This window comes from Pholis gunnellus (assembly GCF_910591455.1).
Source record: "Pholis gunnellus genome assembly, chromosome: 2".
In the NCBI taxonomy this organism is placed as follows: Eukaryota; Metazoa; Chordata; class Actinopteri; order Perciformes; family Pholidae; genus Pholis; species Pholis gunnellus.
Window position 1 is genome coordinate 26,666,821 of NC_136536.1, and position 23,441 is coordinate 26,690,261.

The 23,441-nt window shown below is 45.3% G+C and overlaps 1 protein-coding gene across 1 annotated transcript; it reads right to left on the reverse strand.

Moving 5' to 3' along the window:
• Positions 1-72: 72 nt before the first annotated feature.
• On the reverse strand, positions 73-22,460 carry ap4b1 (adaptor related protein complex 4 subunit beta 1). The gene is made up of 13 exons (XM_079182445.1): positions 22,209-22,460; positions 20,966-21,190; positions 20,749-20,879; positions 20,411-20,558; positions 17,713-17,998; positions 15,327-15,425; positions 13,090-13,201; positions 12,760-12,843; positions 12,528-12,631; positions 4,599-4,806; positions 3,493-3,798; positions 1,482-1,634; positions 73-1,200 (listed from the first exon to the last, which is right to left on the reverse strand). Exons 1-13 carry the CDS (start codon positions 22,319-22,321, stop codon positions 743-745), a joined length of 2,427 nt encoding a protein of 808 aa, XP_079038571.1. The 5' UTR covers positions 22,322-22,460; the 3' UTR covers positions 73-742.
• Positions 22,461-23,441: the final 981 nt, after the last annotated feature.

The following is a 23,441-nucleotide window of genomic DNA, read 5'->3' on the forward strand; positions in this document are numbered from 1 at the left end:
TATTCAGTGAATTAACTCATTGGCCTCTCACAATAGACATAGTGACTTATTGAAACAGAAAAACAACAACGCAAGAGGAATCCACAGGTTTTATTATTTTAAGTCACTTCATGTGTTGCCTTTACCTTTACCCATCCGTTATAATGACAGCCCACACAAAGATCAGTGATATATAAACTACATTTAAGGCTAAGTCTAGACATCTGGGAGCCTCTGACCACAGCTCACAGGTGTACACACAACAAATAAAAGAAAGACCCTCCCGTATCAGGGCCCTTGTCTAGCTCGGCATCCTGTATACGAGTAAGGTGGTTACTCCCTTTAAGAGGAAACAAGAAAACAGAGAATTAGATTTTGTGCAATGATTCAGCACAAGTCATCAATAGTGCCTCCATCAGGCCAAAGCCTCACATAACCTGAATTTATGACTGAAAACACAGCAAACTGAAGAGATGGCCACCACCTAAAGTTGATTCATTAAATGCGATATTGTTAAATCTCATGCTACACCTGTAATGACTCCACTATCACATCAATTATTTCAGCTTATACAATTTCAAATATGCAAAGTGAAAATGCTTTCATCACTCATTCATGCAACCTCTGTCTGTGGTTTCCTGAAGTCCAATTTGTAACTTTTGCCATTGCTTAGGGGCTTTTTAAAGTCATGGTTAGGGAATGAGTGTGGTCAGCGAGCATTTTCAGCAAGTACAATGTGCTGGTATGTGTGCGTCGTGCATATTTAATTGTTCTCCGGGGACAGTGTGTGCAGCACAGTGGTGAGGATGGAGAGAAACCCCTTCAGAACTTTGTCATCTCTTGGTTGCTGTTTAACAGTCACTTTTACTTCCTCCTCTTCCCCATCTTTTCCCACCAACTCTCTCCCACTTAGCCCAGCTTCCTCTCCCTCCACATCCCCATCCTCCATGCCTTTCTTTATTTCTACTACCTCTCCAGTGTACAGCAGCTCGCCGACTATGAGCGTGATGCGGGGTGTTTCGCCAGAGTGTGCGTGCTGGGTGTGTGTGTACAGGTAGACCCTCCAGGGGAGTGTGTGTGGCGGCGTGAATGCCAGTGTCTGGATATTGACCAGCTGCATCGCAGCCTGAAGGCTTTGTGGTGAGCAGTGAGGTATGGCAGGGCATTGGATTCGCTCTTCCATGCACACATAATCCTCCTCCTCTTCCAGCTTCTCAGCACCTAGCCGCAACAAAACAGTCAGAGAAACTGATGTCAAGCAGAACAACTGAAGTAGAAGTATTAAGTAGCATGAACAGAAAAGATTTTAAAAAAGTACAAGTAAATCCAATTTGTACTTAAGAACACTACTTGAGTAACTTTACTTGGATACATTCCACAACTGGAGATTTCACACTGGTTTTGGAGTTTTTACAGCAGGCCTGTTTGCTCCTGTCAACCACAATACCTGTCCCATGAAGAGGAAGCTTTTGGCATGAAAGGATCTCCTTCCATTTAATCACCTTGGTCAGCATGCGAAGCCTGTCGCTGCATCCACAGACGCTCAAACTCCTCTGGGCTGAGAGCAGGGGAGAGGGACAAACTGAGGGGGGCTGCGAGGCTGGAAGCCAGGACATTAGCAGAAGAGTAGGTAAACCCACTGGCACTGTCTGAGCCTGGAGAAGACAAAGAGATGGTGAAAGGGTATAGGGGGAAAAAAAGAAAGAAAGAATAAGGATGCAGCAACAGGGAGCCGAATTGTGGACAAAGGGAGTGGAGTTAGGATGAGTGCCAGAGGAAGAGATTTGTGATTAAAAATGGCACTGCATTCCCAGAAATGGACCTTAACCTTGGGGGGAAACCGCTCTGTCTTTGACCAAAATAACAACTTAATATGTAAGCTTGATCCTTGGGAACCCATTTAAAGTAGCATGACCATATTTGTGACCTTCTCAGTAGTATCACAGTGGAGACCAGTAAGCTACAGTGGCTTCAGAGAGTATTCAGTCCCTTTTACTTATTGCACACAATATTGTGTTATAGTTTATTTTGTTTATGAAGTTAATTGAATTTTCAGTTTAACACGTGCACACACAAACAAGAAGTAATCTACCAATAGGGTATACAAAATTCTAAAAAGTAAAAAAAAAAAAAGAGAGATTAAGCGAAACCACTACATACATTTTGAAATCTGCTAATATCATTCAAGGAGGGAGGTTTTTTGTCACCGTCTGTTTTCCCTTAAGTTTTTTGTTCTTTGGTCTAATAACTGATTAACTGGGCTACAGTATGTTTTGCTTGTTATAAAGAAATATTTTCTTATCTGTGAAGATGTGAAACAACTGTTGGCTTGAATATGTACATGCATGGCATTATAATATGTGTAAGTGAATTTGCATTATTGTTGTAAAACTATGAATCTATGTCGTGTGCAATGTAGAACTATCATCATGGGTCGAGAGGGGATGGAACTGGTTACCACATGGGGGGAACTTTTGCGTTGGCTTCATTTCTCAGCACCAGAGGCTGCCGCTTGCTCATAACCCACCTGACAGCTGGACAAAATGCCTGAGCAATAAGACACTAATTTAACCAAACAAGCAACAGCAATGTAAAACAATTCCTCACAAAACACACCAGTGTTGTTTACTTGTTTTAAATCCATTCCTTCTTTTTTAATGAAGCGGGTAATGAAGGTTAGGAGAAGGACCCAGTGTAGCATAAGGGATCTGATGCCACTGTGGTGTTGTCCAACCTCACCATAGCGTTCTTCCCCCTTAGTTGTGGAGCAAATAGGTTCAAGAACTTCTCAAGTGCAACAAGCTCCAACAGGTTGATGTGACAGGGGGAGTCCAGCATCATGCTTTCTAACTTCTTAGCACCAGGAAGTATGGTCCGCGCCTCCAAGTGGGGAACAGCTGCTATGACTCCCCACTAGAGGAGAGCGACTAACTTGCCAACATAGAACAACCTGTGTGTCACAAGTTGTAGTGCTAGCAATGAAGCCCTTGGAGGCCATGTAAAATGTATGCCCTTTATTGGAAGAATGATTAGGGTAAATGCTAAATGGACTGTACTTGTATAGCGCCTTTCTAGTCTTCAGACCACTCAAACTGCTTTATCACTACATGTCATCATTCATCATTCACACCCATTCATACACTGATGACAGGGGCTACCATGCAAGGTGCCATCTGCCCATCAGGACTAATTGACATTCACTTCCCAGAGCAACTTGGGGTTAAGTGTCTAGCCCAAGGACACATCGACATGAGGAGCTGGGGATCGAACCGCCGATCTTCCGATTGGAAGATTTTAAAAAAAGTCCCAGCCGCCCCTTTGAGCCACAGGGTGCTGATGCTGCCTCCGACTGCGCCCCCTATCGCCCCTGCTTTGGGCATTCAATCTACATTTTCAAGGCCTTGGAAGAGGACTTTAGCTTTCCATAAGCACGTAGCAACAGCTAAAGAGAAAATCACACTCGGTTATCGGTCCCTGTTGACAGCAAAGCTTGATTTTAATGTCTTCACTCACCTGAATGAATTTGGCTACAGTTCAGTGTGTCCGAGAGGTCAGTGTTAGGCTTGGGATCAAAGGTCACATGTTCAGGGCTTCCTCTGCTGGCTGGCTCGGTCTCTACGCAGCGCTGCCTCAGAGGCTCTAGAGTGTTAAAGCTGTATGCCCACTGGCTGATGGGCTCCGCGGGGCGGCCAATCAGAACACCCAGAGAAGGATCTGACCTCCGACCCTGGAGGACCTTACGTGTCTCTTCTGTCCCACAATGCAACAGGCGGTAGTAGAAAAGTGCCTGGTCACGCACGCACATGTCCGTCTCCTCCTCTGGAAAACACAAAGTGTGACAATGTCATCTCTTTTGCGCCCCCTTTCTCTTTTACACCGCACACGCAAAACACACACAAACCTGTACTTCTATACTTGTGAGGACACTTATTGACGTAAGGCATTCCCGAGCCCCTTACCCTAATCTTAACCATCCAAACTAAATGCCTAACCACAAGCCTTATCCCAACCTCAACCTAATTTGACGTGAGATTTAAAACCAAATCTGAACCTTCAAACAAGCCTTTGAAGGTCCCTCTGAAGGTGAGGAACCCAGACTGTATAAAAGATGGAAGCCCATGGGTTTCTGAGGAGCTGTTGTTAAACTCAAAGTGAGTATCTCCCGGCTAATCCAAAATTGAGCAACAAGGTGGATTGTTGGTGGAGTTAAGACAGCCCAGGTGACGCAGCAGAGGGAGTAGCACCTGTCCCTCAAAACAGCCATGCCCTACCCATAACTGTAAGCCATAATATAATAATAACGGGTGAGTTACATTAAAAAAAAATAATAAACCGAACACGAATGAGGAGATTAGCTATAGAGACCCGTTTTCTGTATCAGGCTGTAAACTGCTGTAAAGTTGGAAATTGTAAAATGGGGGTCAATCAGAGATTGAGTTCTTTTTGGAGCCAGCCTCAAGTTGCCATTTGAGGAACTGCAGTTTTGGCACTTCCATGTTGGCTTTGCCACTTGGTGAGGACAGGCCAACATGTCCTCACTTTCCAAAAATGTCCTCACCCTCAAGGTCTAAAACTCAAATTGGATTCTAACAAAGATAGATGTACAAGTACGCACACACCTATGCAGTAGTGCAGCAGTCTTCCGAGCATGTCTTGTGTCTCAGCAGGCCGGCACAAAAACAGCCTCATGGTGGTCGTCAGCAGCTCCATCTTGACTCCCAGAGAGGCCTCGCTCCTCACTTCATCAATAAACACCTCCAACGTGTACGGGGCGCTGGAGACTCGCTCCCCATACACAGCCAACAACCACAGCAAAGCTTGCCTGCCCTAAACGAGGATCAGGAGAATGAACAGAGGATTTAGACTAAATATAAAATGCCCTTGACACCCACTGATATGTTTTGCGTTACTCTGGGTGATCAGATTTCTGCTCACATTTGAAGGTACCCTGTGGAGTTGTTGACCACTAGTAGTGAGTGTGGTGACGCAGGTCAGAATCAGAATCAGCTTTATGCGCATACATGGAATTTGACTCCGGTTAAACATTACTCTCATCGTACATACACATATGAAATATATACAATAAACAAGAGAAATATAAGAAAAACAAGGACATTTAACAGCTATATACAATATTAGTATAAATATATCCCCCCAAAAAGTGTGTGTATATATATATACACACACACACACTACCGTTCAAAAGTCTGGGGTCACCCAGACAATTTCGTGTAAATTTTCAGTTTCTTCGCAATTTCTCTCATGGAATAGCTTCATTTCTAAGAACAAGAATAGACTGGCGAGTTTCACATGAAAGTTCTCTTTTTCTGGCCATGTTGAGAGTATAATCCAACCCACAAATGTGATGCTCCAGATACTCAACTAGCTCAAAGGAAGGCCAGTTTTATAGCTTCTCTCACCAGCATAACTGTTTTCAAGGGTTTTCTAATCATCAATTAGTCTTCTAAGGCGATTAGCAAACACAATGCACCATTAGAACACTGGAGTGATAGTTGCTGGAAATGGGCCTCTATACATATATGTAGATATTTCATTAAAACCAGACGTTTCCACCTAGAATAGTCATTAACCACATTAACAATGTATAGAGTGTATTTCTGATTAATTTAATGTTAGCTTCATTGAAAGAAACAGTGCTTTTCTTTGAGAAATAAGGACATTTCTAAGTGACCCCAAACTTTTGAACGGTAGTGTGTATATATATATATATATATATATATAAAAAATACAATAGTGCAAACAGAGGTAGGAGTGCAGTTTGTCTGATTAATTGTTCATGAGAGTGACGGCCAGTGGAAAGAAGCTGTTCCTGTGTCTGGTGGTTTTGGCGTATAGAGCTCTGTAGCGCCTACCAGAGGGGAGGAGTTGGAACAGCTTGTGTCCAGGGTGTGAAGGGTTTGCAGTGATCTTTCCAGCCCTTTTCCTGACTCTGGAGGTGAACAAGTCCAGGATGGAGGGCAGGCTGGAACCAATGATTCTCTCTGCAGAGCTGACAATCCGTTGTAGTCTCTTTCTGTCCTGTTTGGTGTCCGATCCAAACCACTCAGTGATGGAAGAACAGAGAACAGATTGGATGATGGCCGAGTAAAACAGGATCAGCAGCTCCTGAGGCAGGTTGAACTTCCTGAGCTGGCGCAGGAAGTACAACCTCTGCTGGGCCTTTTTTCTAATGGTGTTGATGTTCGGAGCCCACTTCAGGTCCTGGGAGATTGTGGATCCCAGAAACCTGAAGGTCTCCCACAGTGTTGTTGAGTATGGTGAGGGGGGGTGGTGTTGGGGGTCTCCTCCTGAAGTCCACTGTCATCTCCACAGTTTTGAGCTTGTTTAGCTCCAGGTTGTTCTGACCACACCAGAGGACCAGCTGTTCAACCTCCAGTCTATACGCGGACTCATCACCGTCCCTGATGAGGCCGATGACCGTTGTGTCGTCTGCGAACTTCAGGAGTCTAACAGACGGGTCCTCTGAGGTGCAGTTGTTGGTGTAGACGGAGAAGAGCAGTGGGGAGAGCACACATCCCTGGGGGGCGCCAGTGCTGATAGTCCGGGTGCTGGATGTGATTTTTCCCAGCCTCACCTGCTGCGTCCTGTGTGTCAGGAAGTTTGTGATCCACTGACAGGTGGATGCTGGCACAGTGAGCTGGGAGAGTTTGGGTTGGAGTATTGCTGGGATGATGGTGTTGAACGGAGAGCTGAAGGCCACAAACAGAACCCTTGCATATGAACCTGGGGAGTCGAGGTGTTGCAGCATGTAGTGCAGTCCCATGTTGACTGCATCATCCACCGACCTGTTTGCACGGTTGGCAAACTGCAGGGGGTCCAGCAGGGGCCCTGTGATGTCCTTCAGATGGGTCAACACCAGTTTCTCAAAGGATTTCATGACCACAGACGTCAGGGCGACGGGCCTGTAGTCAATTAATCCTGTGATGGAGGATTTCTTGGGGACCGGGATGATCGTGCAGCGTTTGAAGCATGAGGGGACTTCACACAGCTCCAGTGATCGGTTGAAGATCTGTGTGAAGATGGGGGCCAGCTGGTCAGCACAGACTTTCAGGCATGAGGGTGACACACCGTCTGGGCCTGGTGCCTTCCTGATCTTCTGTCTGTGGAAGAGCCGACTCACATCCTCTTCGCAGATCCTCAGTGCTGGTGGGGGGTCGGTTGGGAGAGGTGAGGAGGAGGCAGGGGGTGTAGATGGTTGTTTGATGATGATGGGGCAGGTGGGGGGTGTGAGAGTAGGCTTATCAAACCTGCAGTAGAAGACATTCAGGTCGTCAGCCAGTTGGTGATTTGCCTCGTGACGTGACACACAGTCATAAGGGCTGGATATCATTTCAAAATCAGTAAGCTTCTAGAATAAATGAGTAAAGGCTGGTGTTTATATTGAGGTATTGCTACTATTACTTAAGTCAAGGATCTGGATGCTTCAACCACCACTGCAGGCTGAGGAAGACAAACAACCGTAACAGAGAAGCACATATATAACTAAACTAAATTAAATTATCGCTGGATACACTGTATATACTATCATATCCCCCTACCTAACTAATAAAGCAACCTGTTACATAAACAATTCCATATTTATTCCAAGACCTTTTGCACTCTGAACCATTGCACGATTGTCTTCCTGGTAACACATGTCATTGTGTTGTTTTTATTTTATTTCGACATTGCAGTCAAATCTTTGTTTTTAGCCGTATGTCTATTTCTGTGCATGTACCAAATACCAGAGTCCAATTCCTTGTATGTGTTCACACTTACTTGGAAATTTAAGCAGATTCTGACATTATAATCACATTAGAGCCACACTCAGATGTCAACCTCTGAATTGAGTTGTCAGAAGTCAGAGTAAGTGTGGTGTATTTTCCGCCTACACATTAAACAGCATAAGTGTTTGAACTCATGTCCTTTGCATGGAGCAGATATATGGAGTGTAGAAGGCATGAACTCTGTCCTTTGCATGGAGCAGAGATAGGGAGTGTAGGAGCCATGTCCTCAATTTATGCGCCCGGTGACATGTCCAGATGTTCCTTATTATCGGAGCAGGGTGCGAGGCGGACCAGGGGCCCATGTCCGAGACATGTTTACTAGGGGTCCTGGAGCGGCCAACATGCTACGCTCCTTGTGAGTTATCTTCTCTAACCTCTGGGGATGGGCATCAGCGGGATATAAGGAGACTGAGGATTCTCCGCACTTTAGAACCTTTTTGATTTGACTGAGGATTCTCCGGCCGTGTTAACCGTCCGTATGACATGTGTTGCTTGCTGTAATAAACTTCATTATACTATCAAGAACAGTGTCCGCGGAGCTTCCTTCGATCACCACTTCAACATCACTGCCGCATGAAATATACCACATAAGCATTATATGCAATCTTCCGACACACCTTGGTCGGGTTTCTCTTATGAGCTTTGCATATGAAAATGTGGCAGTCATGCAGGTAAACCAAATGCAAAGTGATGTTTTCATATACATGGTGGAGGAAAGATTATATATGAGGTTTGGTACATAAAGAAACAGCTTTGTTGTTCTGTTCATCAACATAAAGAAACCACCAATGAAATGGTTCGTTTTTTGGGGGAGAAAGACAGACAGACAGACAGACAGACAGAAACAGGCCTACAAGGCACAGGGGCCCAAGGAACCGTGATGGAAAGTAACTAATTACATATACTCTTAAGTACATCTTGGAAGGAATTTTTTGAGATACTTCCACTCTATTGAATTTCAGGGGCAAATATTGTAGTAACTTTAGTTACCAGTAGCTTTGCAGATTTAGACAAATAATATAAATTTTATCAACAAATAAATGCAGATGATTTATGATAGCTTAAGATAAGACTTTCTTGAACCTCTGGGAAATTTACAAGCTATGCTGCAGTATATAAAGTAATATAAATTTGCGCCATCTTAAATGCTGCAACATGAAAGTGATGAGCATATAAATGCATGAATAATTACAATCCAATAATATAACACACATTCAGAAATGGGGCATTCCGCCCAATGAGCCCTTTTACTTTTGGTATATTAATGCTAATACGTCTTACTTCAGTCAAACTAAAGTTGGAAAATATCTCTGGTTTCAACAATTGGTGAATTCCACAACTTTTAAGACCTAATGATTTATCCATCCATCCATTTTCCTCCGCTTATCCGGGGTCGGGTCGCGGTGGCAGCAGGCCAAGCAGGCTGACCCAGACTTCCCTCTCGCCCGCAACATTTTCCAGCTCATACTGGGGGATCCCGAGGCGTTCCCAGGCCAGCTGGGAGATATAATCCCTCCAGCGTGTTCTGGGTCTTCCCCGGGGTCTCCTCCCAGTTGGGCGTGCCCGGAAAACCTCCAATGGGAGGCGTCCAGGAGGCATCCTAATTAGATGCCCGAACCACCTCAGCTGACTCCTTTCGATGCGAAGGAGTAGCGGCTTGACTCCAAGTCCCCTCCTGATGTCCGAGCTCCTTACCCTATCTCTAAGGCTGAGCCCGGCCACCCTACGGAGAAAACTCATTCCTGCCGCTTGTACCCGCGACCTTGTCCTTTCGGTCACGACCCAGAGTTCGTGACCATAGGTGAGGGTAGGAACGTAGACCGACCAGTAAATTGAGAGCTTTGCCTTCCGGCTCAGCTCTCTCTTCACCAAGACGGTCCGGTGCAGCGCCTGCTTTACTGCTGCAGCCGCACCGATCCGCCTGTCGATCTCCCGCTCCATCTTACCCTCACTCGTGAACAAGCCGGCACGGCCGGGACGGAATCCGCACTGCTCCTCTTGAATCCGAGGTTCGACAAACGGTCGGAGCCTCCTTTCCAGCACCCTGGCATAAGCTTTCCCCGGGAGGCTGAGTAGTGTGATACCCCGATAATTCGAGCACACTCTCCGGTCCCCCTTTTTGAAAATGGGAACCACCACCCCGGTCTGCCAGTCCATGGGCACTGATCCCGACCCCCATGCGACACTGAAGAGGCGTGTCAGCCAAGACAGCCCAACAGTGTCCAGCGCCTTCAGCATCTCAGGGTGGATCTCATCCACCCCCGGCGCCTTGCCACCAAGGAGCTTTTTGACTACCTTAGCGACCTCTGCCAGGGATATGGGTGAGCCCCCCAGGTCTTCAGGCGCTGCCTCCTCTGCAGAGGACATGTTGGTCGGGTTTAGGAGTTCCTCAAAGTGTTCTTTCCACCGCCCGACGATGTCCCCCGTCCGGGTCAACAGTTCCCCCCCCCTGCTGAGAACAGCCTGGGGTAGACCCTGCTTTCCCTTCCTGAGCCGTCGGATGGTTTGCCAGAACCTCCTTGAGGCCAACCGAAAGTCCTTCTCCATGGCCTCCCCGAACTCCTCCCATGCCAGAGTTTTAGCACCCGCGACCACCACAACTGCAGTCCTTCTGGCCTCCCGGTACCTCTCAGCTACTTCAGGAGACCCCTGGGCCAGACAGGCTCTGAAGGCCTCCTTCTTCAGCTTGACGGCTTCCCTCACCTCCGGTGTCCACCACTGGGTTCTCGGGTTGCCGCCACGACAGGCACCGATGACCTTCCGGCCACAGCTCCTAGCGGCCGCGTCCACAATAGAGGCTTTGAACATGGTCCATTCGGATTCCATGTTCCCAACCTCCCTCGGGATGTGTGAGAAGTTCTTCCGGAGGTGGGAGTTAAAGACCTCCCGGACAGGGTCCACCGCCAGACGTTCCCAGTTCACCCTCACTATACGTTTGGGCTTGCCGGGTCTTTCCAACCGGTTCCCCTGCCATCTGATCCAACTCACCACCAGATGGTGATCAGTTGACAGCTCTGCTCCTCTCTTCACCCGAGTGTCCAAGACATACGGCCGCAGATCAGATGATACGATTACAAAGTCGATCATTGATCTCCGGCCTAAGGTGTTCTGGTACCAGGTACACTTATGAACCACCTTATGTTCGAACATGGTGTTCGTTATGGCCAAACCATGGCTAGCACAGAAGTCCAATAACGAGACACCACTCGGGTTCAGATCGGGCAAGCCGTTCCTCCCAATCACCCCCCGCCAGGTTTCTCCGTCATTGCCCACGTGCGCGTTGAAGTCCCCCAGGAGAACTATGGAGTCGGCAGGCGGCGCCCTTTCCAGGACCCCTCCCACCGACTCCAAGAAGGCCGGATACTCTGAACTGCTGTTTGGTGCATAAGCACAAACCACAGTCAGAGCCTTGCTCCCCGCAACCCGTAGGCGCATGGAGGCGACCCTCTCGTTCTCTGGGGAGAATTCCAACACAGCGGCGCTCAGCCGGGGGCTCGTGAGTATCCCCACTCCCGCCCGGCGCCTCTCACCTTGGGCAACTCCGGAAAAGGACAAAGTCCAACCCTTCTCCAGGAGCTTGGTTCCAGAGCCAGTACTGTGTGTGGAGGTGAGTCCAACTATATCTAGCTGGTATCGCTCCACCTCCTGCACCAGCTCCGGCTCTTTCCCCGCTAGTGAGGTGACGTTCCACGTCCCTAGAGCTAGTCTATGCTGTCGGCAATCGGCTCGCCCAGGCCTCCGGCCTGACCTGCCGCCCTGACCTGCCGCCCGGTCTGCATTGCACCCGACCCCGATGCTTGTCCCTGCGGGTGGTGGGTCCACAGGGTGGCTGCTCCATGTTGTTTCTTCGGGCTGAGCCCGACCGGGCCCCATGGGCGAAGGCCCGGCGACCAGACGCTCGCCGACGAGCTCCCCTCGTGGGTCTGGCTCCGGGAGGGTGCCCCGGTTTCCCTGGTCCGGGCGAGGTGGCTGAAGTCCGTGGGCTGCTTATCAATCCTAATGATTTAAATAAGGGCTAATCAAGTGTTCACACTGGGAAGCTGAGGCGTCTCTTTCCCAATGTAAGTCTATGGACAAAAGTCTTATGTGCCCCATGGCATCACTGACAGACACAACCGTTTGGCTAATATGTAAAATCTGCTTCAAAGCCTCTTCCCGGGGGCTTAGCTCGTCAGTGGTAAAAACAAGAACTTTTAGTGAGTGTATCGTTATTTTGCCCTTGCAGCCCGTTTAGCTGCAGCCAGCTGTAGCATTCTCCCTCAATACTGGACCTATTAAAAAAACGCCCCCATTAGTCACAGAGTCATCGGAGTACTTCTTCCACCACGGTTATTGTCACCAGCTGTCTTTACTTTTTTTACATAGTAACCTAAAGTATTTAGTAAAATATCGAAGGAGACAGGTGTGAGAGAGCCTCTCTTCCCCTCCAGCTTGTAAAAATGCTGCAGTACAGGTTTTAACTAACAATAGCAACGTTTGTGTGATTATCCTGCAAAATGTCCCTGAAAGAGATGAAAATGACTACAAGTGACCCAGGGCCATGTTCACAATACAATACCAGTGAGAAATGCTGATATCAGAAAAAAAAAAAGAGTGAAAGGAGACAGAGGAATGGGAAAAAAAATCACTGGAGACTGCAAATGCTATACAAGACCTTTTTCTACTGAGCCCAACCACTTCAAACCAGTGAAAAGAGCACAACTAAAACACCAAGACAAAAATCTCGACTGTGTGCCGATGTGGCAGCAGCTCTGGTCTGACCTGGCTGTCCTGCAGCGTCTCCTCGCAGCCCTCTAGAGCCAAACACACAGTGTCGCTGCACTGAGGACACACCCAGACCAGGTCACGCATCGTCTGCACCACCGCTGAGGAGTGGGGGGGAGAGAGAGACAATGTGGAAAAACAGTTACTGGCAATTATGACAGAATCAACTGCCTATTCTGGACAGTACAGTACGTATGCAGTGGGCATGTGTGGGGGGAATGAGTTCTACCAGAAGTGATGTGCTCCTGTTTGAGGCCAAGCAGTCCAGTAAGAATCTCCAGACATCTGTCGCTGTAGCTCCGTCCAATACGACCTGGAACCAATCCACACAGGAGACTTTAGCCATCTGACTAAACTTTACTGGAGTCTTCCTATTAGTATGAAATCAACGTGATAATACAGCAGATGTTTTGTGTGTATAAAGGTTACTGCTAGTAGAAAAGTGTAAAAAAGTGACTGCCTGGAAGTGTTTGTCTTGTAATAGAGACATGAGTGACAAGACAAAAGTGTGCATAGTCATGCATTTTGATGCCACAAAAGAATATGGCTGTGTGTTTACCTATAGCTGAGATTGCAGCCTGGGCAGTGTCAGTGTTGACATCAGTGCAGTATCCTTTCAGCTCATCCAGTAACATTGCTACATTGTCATCATTAACCAGCTCCACCAGCACCTGCAAACACAACAGTGTTAGCTTTACTATTACTGCTTGTTCTGCACTGCTACTGGCAACACAGACTAGTAACTATGGATATCCTTGAATGGTGAAGGGGGAACTGTAATGGTAAAAATATATATATCAGTATCATGAAATGTTTAGAAGCATTTTACGGCTTAGAAGAACAGAGTTAGACATTTAGCTCTGTGTAAACATAGGTTAACAAATGATAGATTTGTGTAAACATGGTTTACGACCCGACCATATACTGAGTGTTACTGTTTTACTTTAGAGGGCCATAAAGACAGACACAGGAAGGTGAGCAAGGGTTCACACCGGGGGTTCTTCCTATTCTTGGGATGTTTAGGTTCACGTAAATGTATCTGGCAATGAGATCAAGGGAAAATGGAAGACTAGATAAGCCAGCGTAAGACATCCTTGACCTATCTAAAGGCGGAGACTGTTTCTGCTTTAGTATATAGTTTGTGAAGATTTGAACTGATGTTGAAGAATGCTTCCAGCAGACTCTGTGTGAAGAGCTGTGTTGGGTATTCTCCCTCTTTCAAGAGAAATTAAATGGAACGAGACAACTTTGAATGATTTGGAGACTTGTATTATTTTGATTTGCGAATAACACGCTCTTCTCCCGATTAACATAGAAATATTCTACAACAGAACTCCGGCAATAGTTTTTCAAACTGGAACTGTAGTATAATACTAAATTGCTGAACAAGAGGAGGTACTGCAGGGGGGTCGTGAAATGTTTGGTTGATGAGACAATTAAAACCATGAATCTGTCCATTATTTTAATAGTTCAGTATTGTATGCAAGCTTTTTTGATTGACATCACTTCACTCTGAATGAACTGAATTCAAAGCTGCAGGACAATTCAGTGAAATACATTTTTCTAAAATGAATTACTTTATTTTAAGATGCACATTTTACAAAAGCTTTCTGTTATGCAAGTTATTCATTAATCCAGACATTACGTTATTTATTTATGTATTTATATGTAGTATTTATAATCCATCTAGTTAAATTTGAAAACTAAGAATGGAACGAGACATGGAAGAAAAACCTAACAAACAATTAAACAGTCATAAGGGGCTAGATGACAAGTTTGCCTGGATTGATTGACTGCTATGCACTGCTACAAGGTGGATCTGTGAGACCACAATGGTGCCCGCTACCCACACTGTACCCACACTAAAGCTATCCCACTTGATGAATAGCTGACAGCTAAGAGCAAAGCCACAGATGATTTGTCAAAGTAAGCAGCCACCAACAATAAAATCCTTGCTGACAGCATTTGCATCAAACATATATGACTTATGAATACAACAACTATGAACATAAAGGCACACAGATTGCATGTGAATGTAACAACGTGGAACATACCACTGTAAGGGCTTTTCAGCCGACCCTTAGCCCCAGGTAAAGTGAGCTGTTAGATTGGTGCTAAGAAAGTTTTCTCACCGGCACATTCCAAAGTTGGACAACCCTGGCATTTGTTTAGTCAATTGTCAAGGTTACTCCCTAAAGAAATCAAGCTAACAAACCGGGCTAAAGTAAACAATGGAATGTGGGTCACCTTTTTGTTGTCCAATCTGTTTAAGAGTAGTCATTCTAGAATGTAAAAATGAGCAATGTGTTCCAACGGACATTTAAACCAGGGCTAGAAGAAGTGCAGTGTGAGACTTAGGTTAAGGGCTAAGTTATCTCAGGGTCAACTCTTAGCCCAGGGCTAGCCATAGCATAAGAATTTGCAGTGTGTAGGCTGAACAGCCCAAGTGGTGCTGGCCTTTTTAAAACTATTAGAACTGTATTAAGAATAACGTGATGATTAAGAACCACATGGTTTTACTATATGGACTACAAATAATCCAGCACAAAGCAAACCATGAACCTGGGGCTACAAATACAAAAGCATCCTCTAAACCGTGAGGAATGGTGTTAGTCCAGTCATCTGTAAGGTACATTCTTTCTGCCAAAATCAATCGAGCTTCCCTCTTTCAAAGTGACGGGTTTTAACTCAGCTGGACAATACAGCTTTATTCACAAAAATAGTAAATGGCAGCATAGCTGTGGTAAGAGTAGAAAAACCAAATAATATAAAGGAAAAAAACAAACATTGAACTACCTGCATCTTCCTTTGCTTGATGTAGGCTGGCTCAGCGTAGCCGCAGAAGAAACGCTTGTAGTGCGCCCCCATCAGGCCAGGGAGAGAACGCAACAGCAGCTGGAGAAACACACACACCATTTCATTCCTCAAAATGTGTCCTCACATCCATCTGACAAGAGATTTCCACTGACAAAGAAATCCATCAAACCATCAAAATTGTTATGCAGGAAATATTACTTTGTATATTCCTTCAGCACACACAAGCAAACGATGATTCTAACTAATGGTAAGAATTAAGAGCAATGCCATTAGTTCTGTCCCTCTGTTCTATTTGGAAAGGGCTGGAGTGCTTAAATGCTATGTTGTACTAGATATCTAGAATTGCATATAGTTTGCATGTGGCCATGCAAATAAGAAGTATTTAGCCTGTTTGTAGCTTGTCAACTAGCTAAAGAAAAACTACATTGTTTGATGGCCATGCTGAGCAGCGCCAGTTCAGTTCAGGCCATCAGGTTCTTGTTTTGTTACCAGTGGCACGTTTGCCGTTTCAAGCTCTGTTTTCTGCTCTGTTTCTGCGAGAGACAATATATGATCTCTATGCCCAAACGTAAGAAAACAATTCAATCTGATGAAGTCCTATCTTGCTTGTGCAACCTTGTCCCTTAATTCAGGTGTGTGTGCACTGTGTGTCTGCTCTCTGTGTTAATGTGGTAGCAACCTCAGAACCCATCGGCTATCGGTCTGACGACAGATAAGCCTCTGGGGGACAGAGGTTATATTTCTGGAGTTCAGGAGTAGCCAGCGGATTTCAACACTTCCTTCTCCGTGCGCTGTTCATAGTCAGATTAGCAACTTGAGATGCGAGACTTGAGTTGGAGTTGAGAGACGATGTGTACGACCGGATTGTAGACCAAAACTTGGCACCGAAAACTTTGCCTTCACTTTTGGACAACTGGAAGTGTAAAAGAGATGAAGGTGATGCTGACTCGACTAAGCAGCGTTTCTACCGTGTTGTTGGTGAGGTGGCCTGTATTCTTGCAGCCCTATCAGCTGAACATTGGTCACATAAACTCTAGACTAGATTACTGCAATTCCTTATTATCCGGCTGCTCTAATAAGTCTCTTGAATCTCTCCAGCTGATTCAGAATGCTGCAGCTTGTGTACTAACAAAAACTAAGAAAAGAGATGATATTACTCCTGTATTAGCTTCTCTGCACTAGCTCCCTGTAAAATCTAGAATAGAATTTAAAATCCTTCTCCTCACCTACAAAGCCCTAATTGGTCAGGCACCATCATATCTCAAGGAGCTTATAGTACCATATTATCCTACTAGAGCGCTACGCTCCCTAAATTCAGGGTTACTTGTGGTTCCTAGAGTCTTAAAAAGTAGGATGGGAGTCAGAGTCTTCAGTTATCAAGCTCCTCTTTTGTGGAACCAGCTTCCCGTTTCAGTCCGGGGGGCGGACACACTATAAGAGTAGGCTTAAGACTTTCCTTTTTAACAACATTTATAGTTAGGGCTGGCTCAGGTTTATAGTTAGGGCTGGCTGCTATAGGCCTAGGCCGCCGGGGGACTTCCTAGGATACACTGAGCTCCTCTCTCCTCTCCTCTCTCTCCTTCTGTATGAATTTGTGTCCCATTATTCACATTACTGACTTTGCTTCTTCACCAGAGTCTTTGTGCTTTCTCGCCTCGCAGGTTTCTGTGGATCCTGGTTATACCTGGACCCTGGTCTTGCCTCCTGCCGTGTTCTGTCATATGCATTGAATGTGCTGTAAATCTGTTATGTTGTTCATTGTGTACAACATTCATCTCTGAGGCAAATTTGTTATTTTGGGCTATACAAAAGAATAAACGGCTCTGACAGCATTATAGCAGATGAGCTGTTTCATGCCTAACATTAACGCTTACTTTCTCACCTGTTTGTTTCCAGTCTTATTAGTCTTTAAAGTACCCTCGTAGTCTATACAGATTTAGTTTCAGTTCTGTATCTCAAGTGTTTACCTTTACCTGTATGTGCACCTGCACTTTGCTGCTGATCCTTCCAGTATTATCTCACCTGGGCTTATGAGCCTATAGAGCTGTCCAGTTGTGTCTGCATGGCTCTCTCTCTTAGCTCCTCCGTGGTTTGTTGCTTGGCCATGTCTTTTCTTTTAGCATCTTCATACACTATATTCCACTCAGCCTGGCCCTCACACACATCTCTGATGTTATTGATTGTACCCATCTCATTGATTTGTTTTGTTGAATCAATAGATTGTTTAATTTTTTGACCTCCAGCTTTTTGTGTGCCAGTTCCTGACAGAGTGGAAGTCTACAGTATCAAATTCTGCATTAACGCCAGGTGCACAAACTGGAATACATTGAAAACCCTCTACCTCATAACTTGGATTAGCACTGACCTGTATGTGGCAGAGGGCAGTGAACCTCGTCTCTCTGGACACGCTGCCGCAGGCGGCCAGCAGGGGTCCACGTACTCGCTCCAGGGCCGCCAGGCTGACAGCAGGCAGGCCGGAGCAGAGGCAGAGGAAGAGGCTGAGGGTAGCTGCCATGACAGGGGGGTGGGGACTGACCAGAGAGGCATCCAGCAGGGACAGGATGTCAAACAGCTCGTTCTCTGACTGGGGACGGTAACGCTGGAGGATCCTCAGCACCTCACACTGACCCCAAACATCTGACTCCTTCAACCTAAGAGGTCAGATAAACAGAGAGATGTAGACTAGGAGGGCAGCCGGGTATGCTGCTGAAGTGTCTTTGAGCGAAATGCTGACCACCAGTATGTGCTCACTCTGTCAGTGAGAACAAGAGCTAAAACCATAAATGATTAACTGCAAAACTGTTGGGATGGCCGGTGCTCAATGTTGTAAACTTGTGTAAATATGATGAGTGCGAGTGTATCTAATGCCCGATACATCTTATTCCTCTGTTCCATCGAGCAGAACACACTGTAGTTTATTTTGACCCAATCCCACATACACTGTCCTGCTGATGGCAATAATCACTAGATCAGTGGTTCTCAACCTTTTTTCAGTGACGTACCCCCTATGAAATATTTTTTCAGCCAAGTACCCCCTTGAAAAAAAGATCATCAGTGTCTGATTTATTAAACTGTCAACACTGAAGATTGCATTGTTTAGGTCAGGGGTCGGCAACCTTTACTCTCCAAAGAGCCATTTGATCTATTTTCCACCAAATAAAATCCGTCTGGAGCCGCAAAAGCTATTTGATGTCACAGTTTATAAAGTTTTATATATAGTTATATATACAAAAACTATAGTTTGTTGTATTTATGAAATTATAGAACAAGAATAAAGACACTTGTTGACATTGTGTTGCTATTTTACGTGTTATAACAATATCAAACTCTGATGAAGAGGAGAGTTTGCTGCAGTAGAGGAATCGCTCTTTGTCGCTCATCTCCAGCGAGATACTTTCCAGCAAATGCTGTGTGCTTGTTCTGGAAGCGTCTTTCAACATTACATTTTTTGTTGTTAACAAATTTCTCTCCACATATCAAGCATACAGGTAAGCCAGCATCGTTCGCAGTGAAAGCAAATGAATACGTCCACGCAGAATTAAACTCTCTATTTTCCTCCATGACTTTTCTTTTTTTGGATTCATCCATTGATAGTTTAATGAGGGCGGGGGTCTGCAGATCATGATCAGCCATCTGCAGGGAAAGGTGCCCGAAACCGACGTAAGATGCAAGTGGCAGATCGCGTAGCGCGGCCGATTTTGAATATATTACTATTTTGCTCGACAGAGTTGGAATCCAGGTTGATGCGATCTTTCCATAAATATATTTTCTTTAATGTATTTCTTCATACGTGGCTGTGATGTAGTGCTCACTTATACAATCGTAATCCCCACAATATATATGAGATGTGGCCTTTAGATCTCCAGCAATATGTTTGTGAATGTGTGATGAATCTGGCAACAGAGGCAGAAAACAGCTGCTGCTGTTACTCGAACACAACACACCACGGAAGGAAACCAGTAGGTTTGAAAACCAGTAGGACCGGCACCCACTACATGCCCAGTGTACGTGAATAGTCACGTGATATTCGTTTTCAGGCGTTTAAGTCTGGACGGAGATCATCTCGAAAACGATGCTTAAACGCCGTGTGGACGGAGGACTCAGGGAGACGCAACAGAGGGGCCGAAGAGCCGCAGGTTGCCGACCCCTGGTTTAGGATAATGAAATTGAATAGCCTACTGAATATAAAATTCAGTTTATGAACTTACACTTATATTTTATTGAATATTTATTAAATAACTATTTTTCAAGGATTTTTGAATGGATGCTAATTTTAAATCTATTTAAAATAAATCTCTCGTACCCCCTGGATTGCCTTCACGTACCCCCATTTGAGAACCACTCGGCTAGAGCACCAAGTGTGGAATCATCTACAGCTGAATACAGTCGCCAAACAAATGCACTATTTCCTTCTGTTAAAAACGATGGTGGCCAGCTGTTTTAAATTACTAAGCGTCTTTGGGCCAAGCGAAAAATCTCAACTATTTGTTATTATTATTATTAAACCATTAATTAAAGTCAGGGTTGGTAATCTCTTTGTTTACCTTTACATCCCGCCAGCAGTCAATAAATCAAATGCTCTGACGAAAAGAGAAAAAAAAGATTTCAGGACTGTAATATGCCTCCTTACCTGCCTGTCTACCTTCCTACTTGTCTGCCTAAATAAAGTGACTCTTAAGCAGTGAGGCAGTGGCAGTAGAGATTAGACTAGATCTGTATGGTAAGATGTTATGCCACCATATTTGTACAGAGCTGTGAACTGAGAACTGTGACATATTCCTCCTCAGATTAGTCTGGCAAATAAAAGATACCAAGCAAAACAAATTAGAAAGTACAAGAAAGGTGCTGAAATTTAGCTGAAGTTTGGTTTTGTGCTAAAAATGAAAAAGAACAAAAAAAGGGTTTCAGCTGCCTCCATCAGCCTCGTGAATGTCAGCATGTGGCACGGCATCATTTAAAAACCTCAACGCTGTCCACACGTTTCACTCATACGTGTACCAAATAAAAAGACTTCCCTGTTTCAGCCCCTTCAATTAAGTGACATGGTTCTCCTTCATTCTAACCTGTTGAGGAGGTGATGGGTGATAGGCTTATTAATAGCCACTCCTCCCTCCTCCCTCAGGATCTCCTCCAGAGCTCGGAGGCAGTTCACCATCACCACCGGGTCTGGGTCTCTCAGCATGCCGTACAGCTCGTTCACCACTGCAGCATCTGGAAGAATCGTAGGATGCATATACAGAGAGCATTAAAAGATATTTATCTTAGTTTTCTAACCACTGTGTGTACATGCATCTCCCGATGGCGTCTCTAAAAAATCTTTATGTGTTGAGACAATGGGGAAAAAAAGAAAGAGACAATGGGAATGAAAAATAGAAAGAGGACAGCCATCCATCCCCCCTACCTATCTCAGAGTTGGGTTGGAGATTATGTAGTTTAGCCCAGCCGAGAACAGCCACTCGTCGTACACAAGCGGCTCTGTCCCTCAGTCCTGCTGTCAGAGGCTGCTCCACATACTCCACCAGACTGGGTAACCTGGGAAACACGCAGACACACAGTCACACAGTCAAAGATCGAATGATTCCAGCAGTCACAGGCCGATGTGACGGCTTGTGCCTCACCTGAGGTTGGTCATGTTCCTCAGGGCCAGGCTGCGCACCATGGGGTTTGGGTCCTGACAGTCTTTCCGCAGCGTGTTGATGACCAGCAGAGACAGCTCTGGGTTCAAAGTGGCATAGGAACACAGGAAGACATAGACCAGCTTCTTCTGGACTATGTCTACTGTGGCACAGGCTTTCACCATCTCACTGAACAGGCCTGATACATCCACACCCTGTGACATCGCCCTGGGACAGAGAGAGGGGGGGGGGGGGGGGTGTCAGGTAACCAGACCGCACTGTTAACCCTAAAGGCGGGTTATAATTTGGAAGCAGACATCTCTTTAGATACTTGAATTTAAGGGACTTTTATATGAAAGAGGAGAGGACTGTCCTTCAGGTATGAAAGGGACACCTGAAATGTAAGCAAGGTAGACAGAGCATTAGGGGAAAGCTGAGGAACATTCTGTTAGGCTACACGTATACACAGTGGTGTGGAGAGCTACAGCAACACATCTTAGTTTGGCATGTTAGTGCGTTAACATTCACTAATGAACACTGAACACAAAGTACAGCAGAGGATGTTGGGAAGGTATATGGTTGTAAACCAAACTATTGGAGCAATTAAAAATGAATGATTGGCTGAGCTGCTCTTCCTCCCAGGGACAGCATCTCCATCACCCTCAAGATCTCTGTTGTGTCCCCAACTCTGACTGCAAGGAACCTGGATGTGACCCTGGATGACAAGCTGTCCTTCACTGCCAACATCTCCACAGCACCCTCCTGCAGAATCATCCTCCACAAGATCAGGAGGACACAACGGTTCCTCACCCAGGAGGCTGTGCAGGTTCTGGTCCAAGCTCTTGTTATTTGGAGCCTAGAATACTGTAACTCCTCCTGGTTGGTGTGTCTGCATGTGCCACCCGACCTCTGCAGTTCATTCCATTTAACGTTTGAAGTAACGTCATTGGTCATTCAGGACATCAGAGAAATGTGGAAAATGTCTATCCATAATAATTCGTGGTAACAGGGCTTCATATGTTATACGCAATCAATGAAGGACTCTCTAAACAGAAAGATCTTTCAGATGAAGCCATATTTAGGGACATATCTGCGTTTTACAGTGTTTATAGTGACATTGGAGCGAAATTCATAGGAAAACTTTTCCAAGTCTTCATTTCAAAGCGTATCTGGTAACAGACAACACAGACCTGAACAAGAATCTGAACAGGAGCTCATTAGACTGTTTGATGGGGGGGGATCTTACCTGATCACTTTGAGGATGGTGCTCCTGTAGCGCAGCTGGTCGGACTGGACGTTGGGGTTGCACAGAGCTCTCCTCAGCTCCCTCACCGTGTCCTCGCTCCCCAGATAAGGCATGGCGGACGCATGCACACCGCAGCTCGGACCGTTACATGTACCGTCGCGCCATTCTTCACACGTGTTTCATACTTTTAAAACGTGACAGATTAACACTTCAAGTGGAGGGGTTCATTCTTGTCACAGCTCGATGACTCGATTGTTTACACACTGCACACTTCCGCATTTCTTCTTCTACGTTTAGTTTGTGTTTCATAGTATGCTGCTCTCTGCTGGTTGGTATAGGAATTATACTCTACCATTTAACATAACAGGCCGTTTCTAAACTTGCCCAATTCATCCTTTTATGTCCATTTATGGGAGGCGGGACCTTGATGATGATGAAGATTTCTCACAATACAAACTCATTTTGAATGGAATGTAAATGTCTTCCTCTTATCTCTTATGTTTTCTTTTTTTAACAGCTGTTAGAGGTTTTTCCATTCTCAAGATAGTGCCAGTGTTTCCTGCACATGGTCGATATTTAAATCCCTCACTTACCAGACTCACTGATTTTTATTTCTTGCCTTATTTTTATTTCTGATCCACTACCAGAGTTTCTAGAAGTGATTAAACGGGATTAAAGGCCATAACACAGTTGGATAAAACACCTTCCCATGTTCTTCCAAATCTCGTACTGCTGCATGTCCTGTCCAGCCATTTTCACACCACAATACAACAACAGAAAATAACTGTTTATGCCACAGACCTGTAGAAACGAAAAGTTGACACTTAAGCTGTTGGGGAGATGTGAGGACCTTTGGAAAGATGTTATAGATCCCTTACATTTGTATTTTCCAGCAGGGGCTCTGCAGTGATGGAAGACAAGAAATAAAAAAGTATTTTAATTTTGTGTGACTTACTCCCTCATTACTGCAGTCTTTTTCTACAGTTTCACAGGGACATCTACTGATGAGGCAGCGCATAGCATCAGCACAGCGTCAACGTCCATATTTACATGTTTAGTATTAAAACATGGGATCAGTTCGCAAACTATTATTCAATTTTATAGATTAAACTGCCTACCAGCAGGGTTGAATAAAGTACTTGTTCTTCATTAAGCGACCACGGGGCACAAACAACCTGACTCACAGTGTAGCTGGGGCTTTTGGGCCCCGAGGTATATGGGCCCTTTTTCTGG

Bases quoted from the DNA above. Each gene is read 5' to 3' on its own strand.
- ap4b1 (XM_079182445.1), bottom strand. From the start codon at position 22,321: ATGCCTTATCTGGGGAGCGAGGACACGGTGAGGGAGCTGAGGAGAGCT. The intron at 21,191-22,208 runs GTAAGATCCCCC...TCTCTGTCCCAG, and splicing joins ACCATCCTCAAAGTGATCAG to GGCGATGTCACAGGGTGTGG. The intron at 13,202-15,326 runs GTAGTTCAATGT...TTGTGTTTGCAG, and splicing joins TCAAGCAAAGGAAGATGCAG to GTGCTGGTGGAGCTGGTTAA.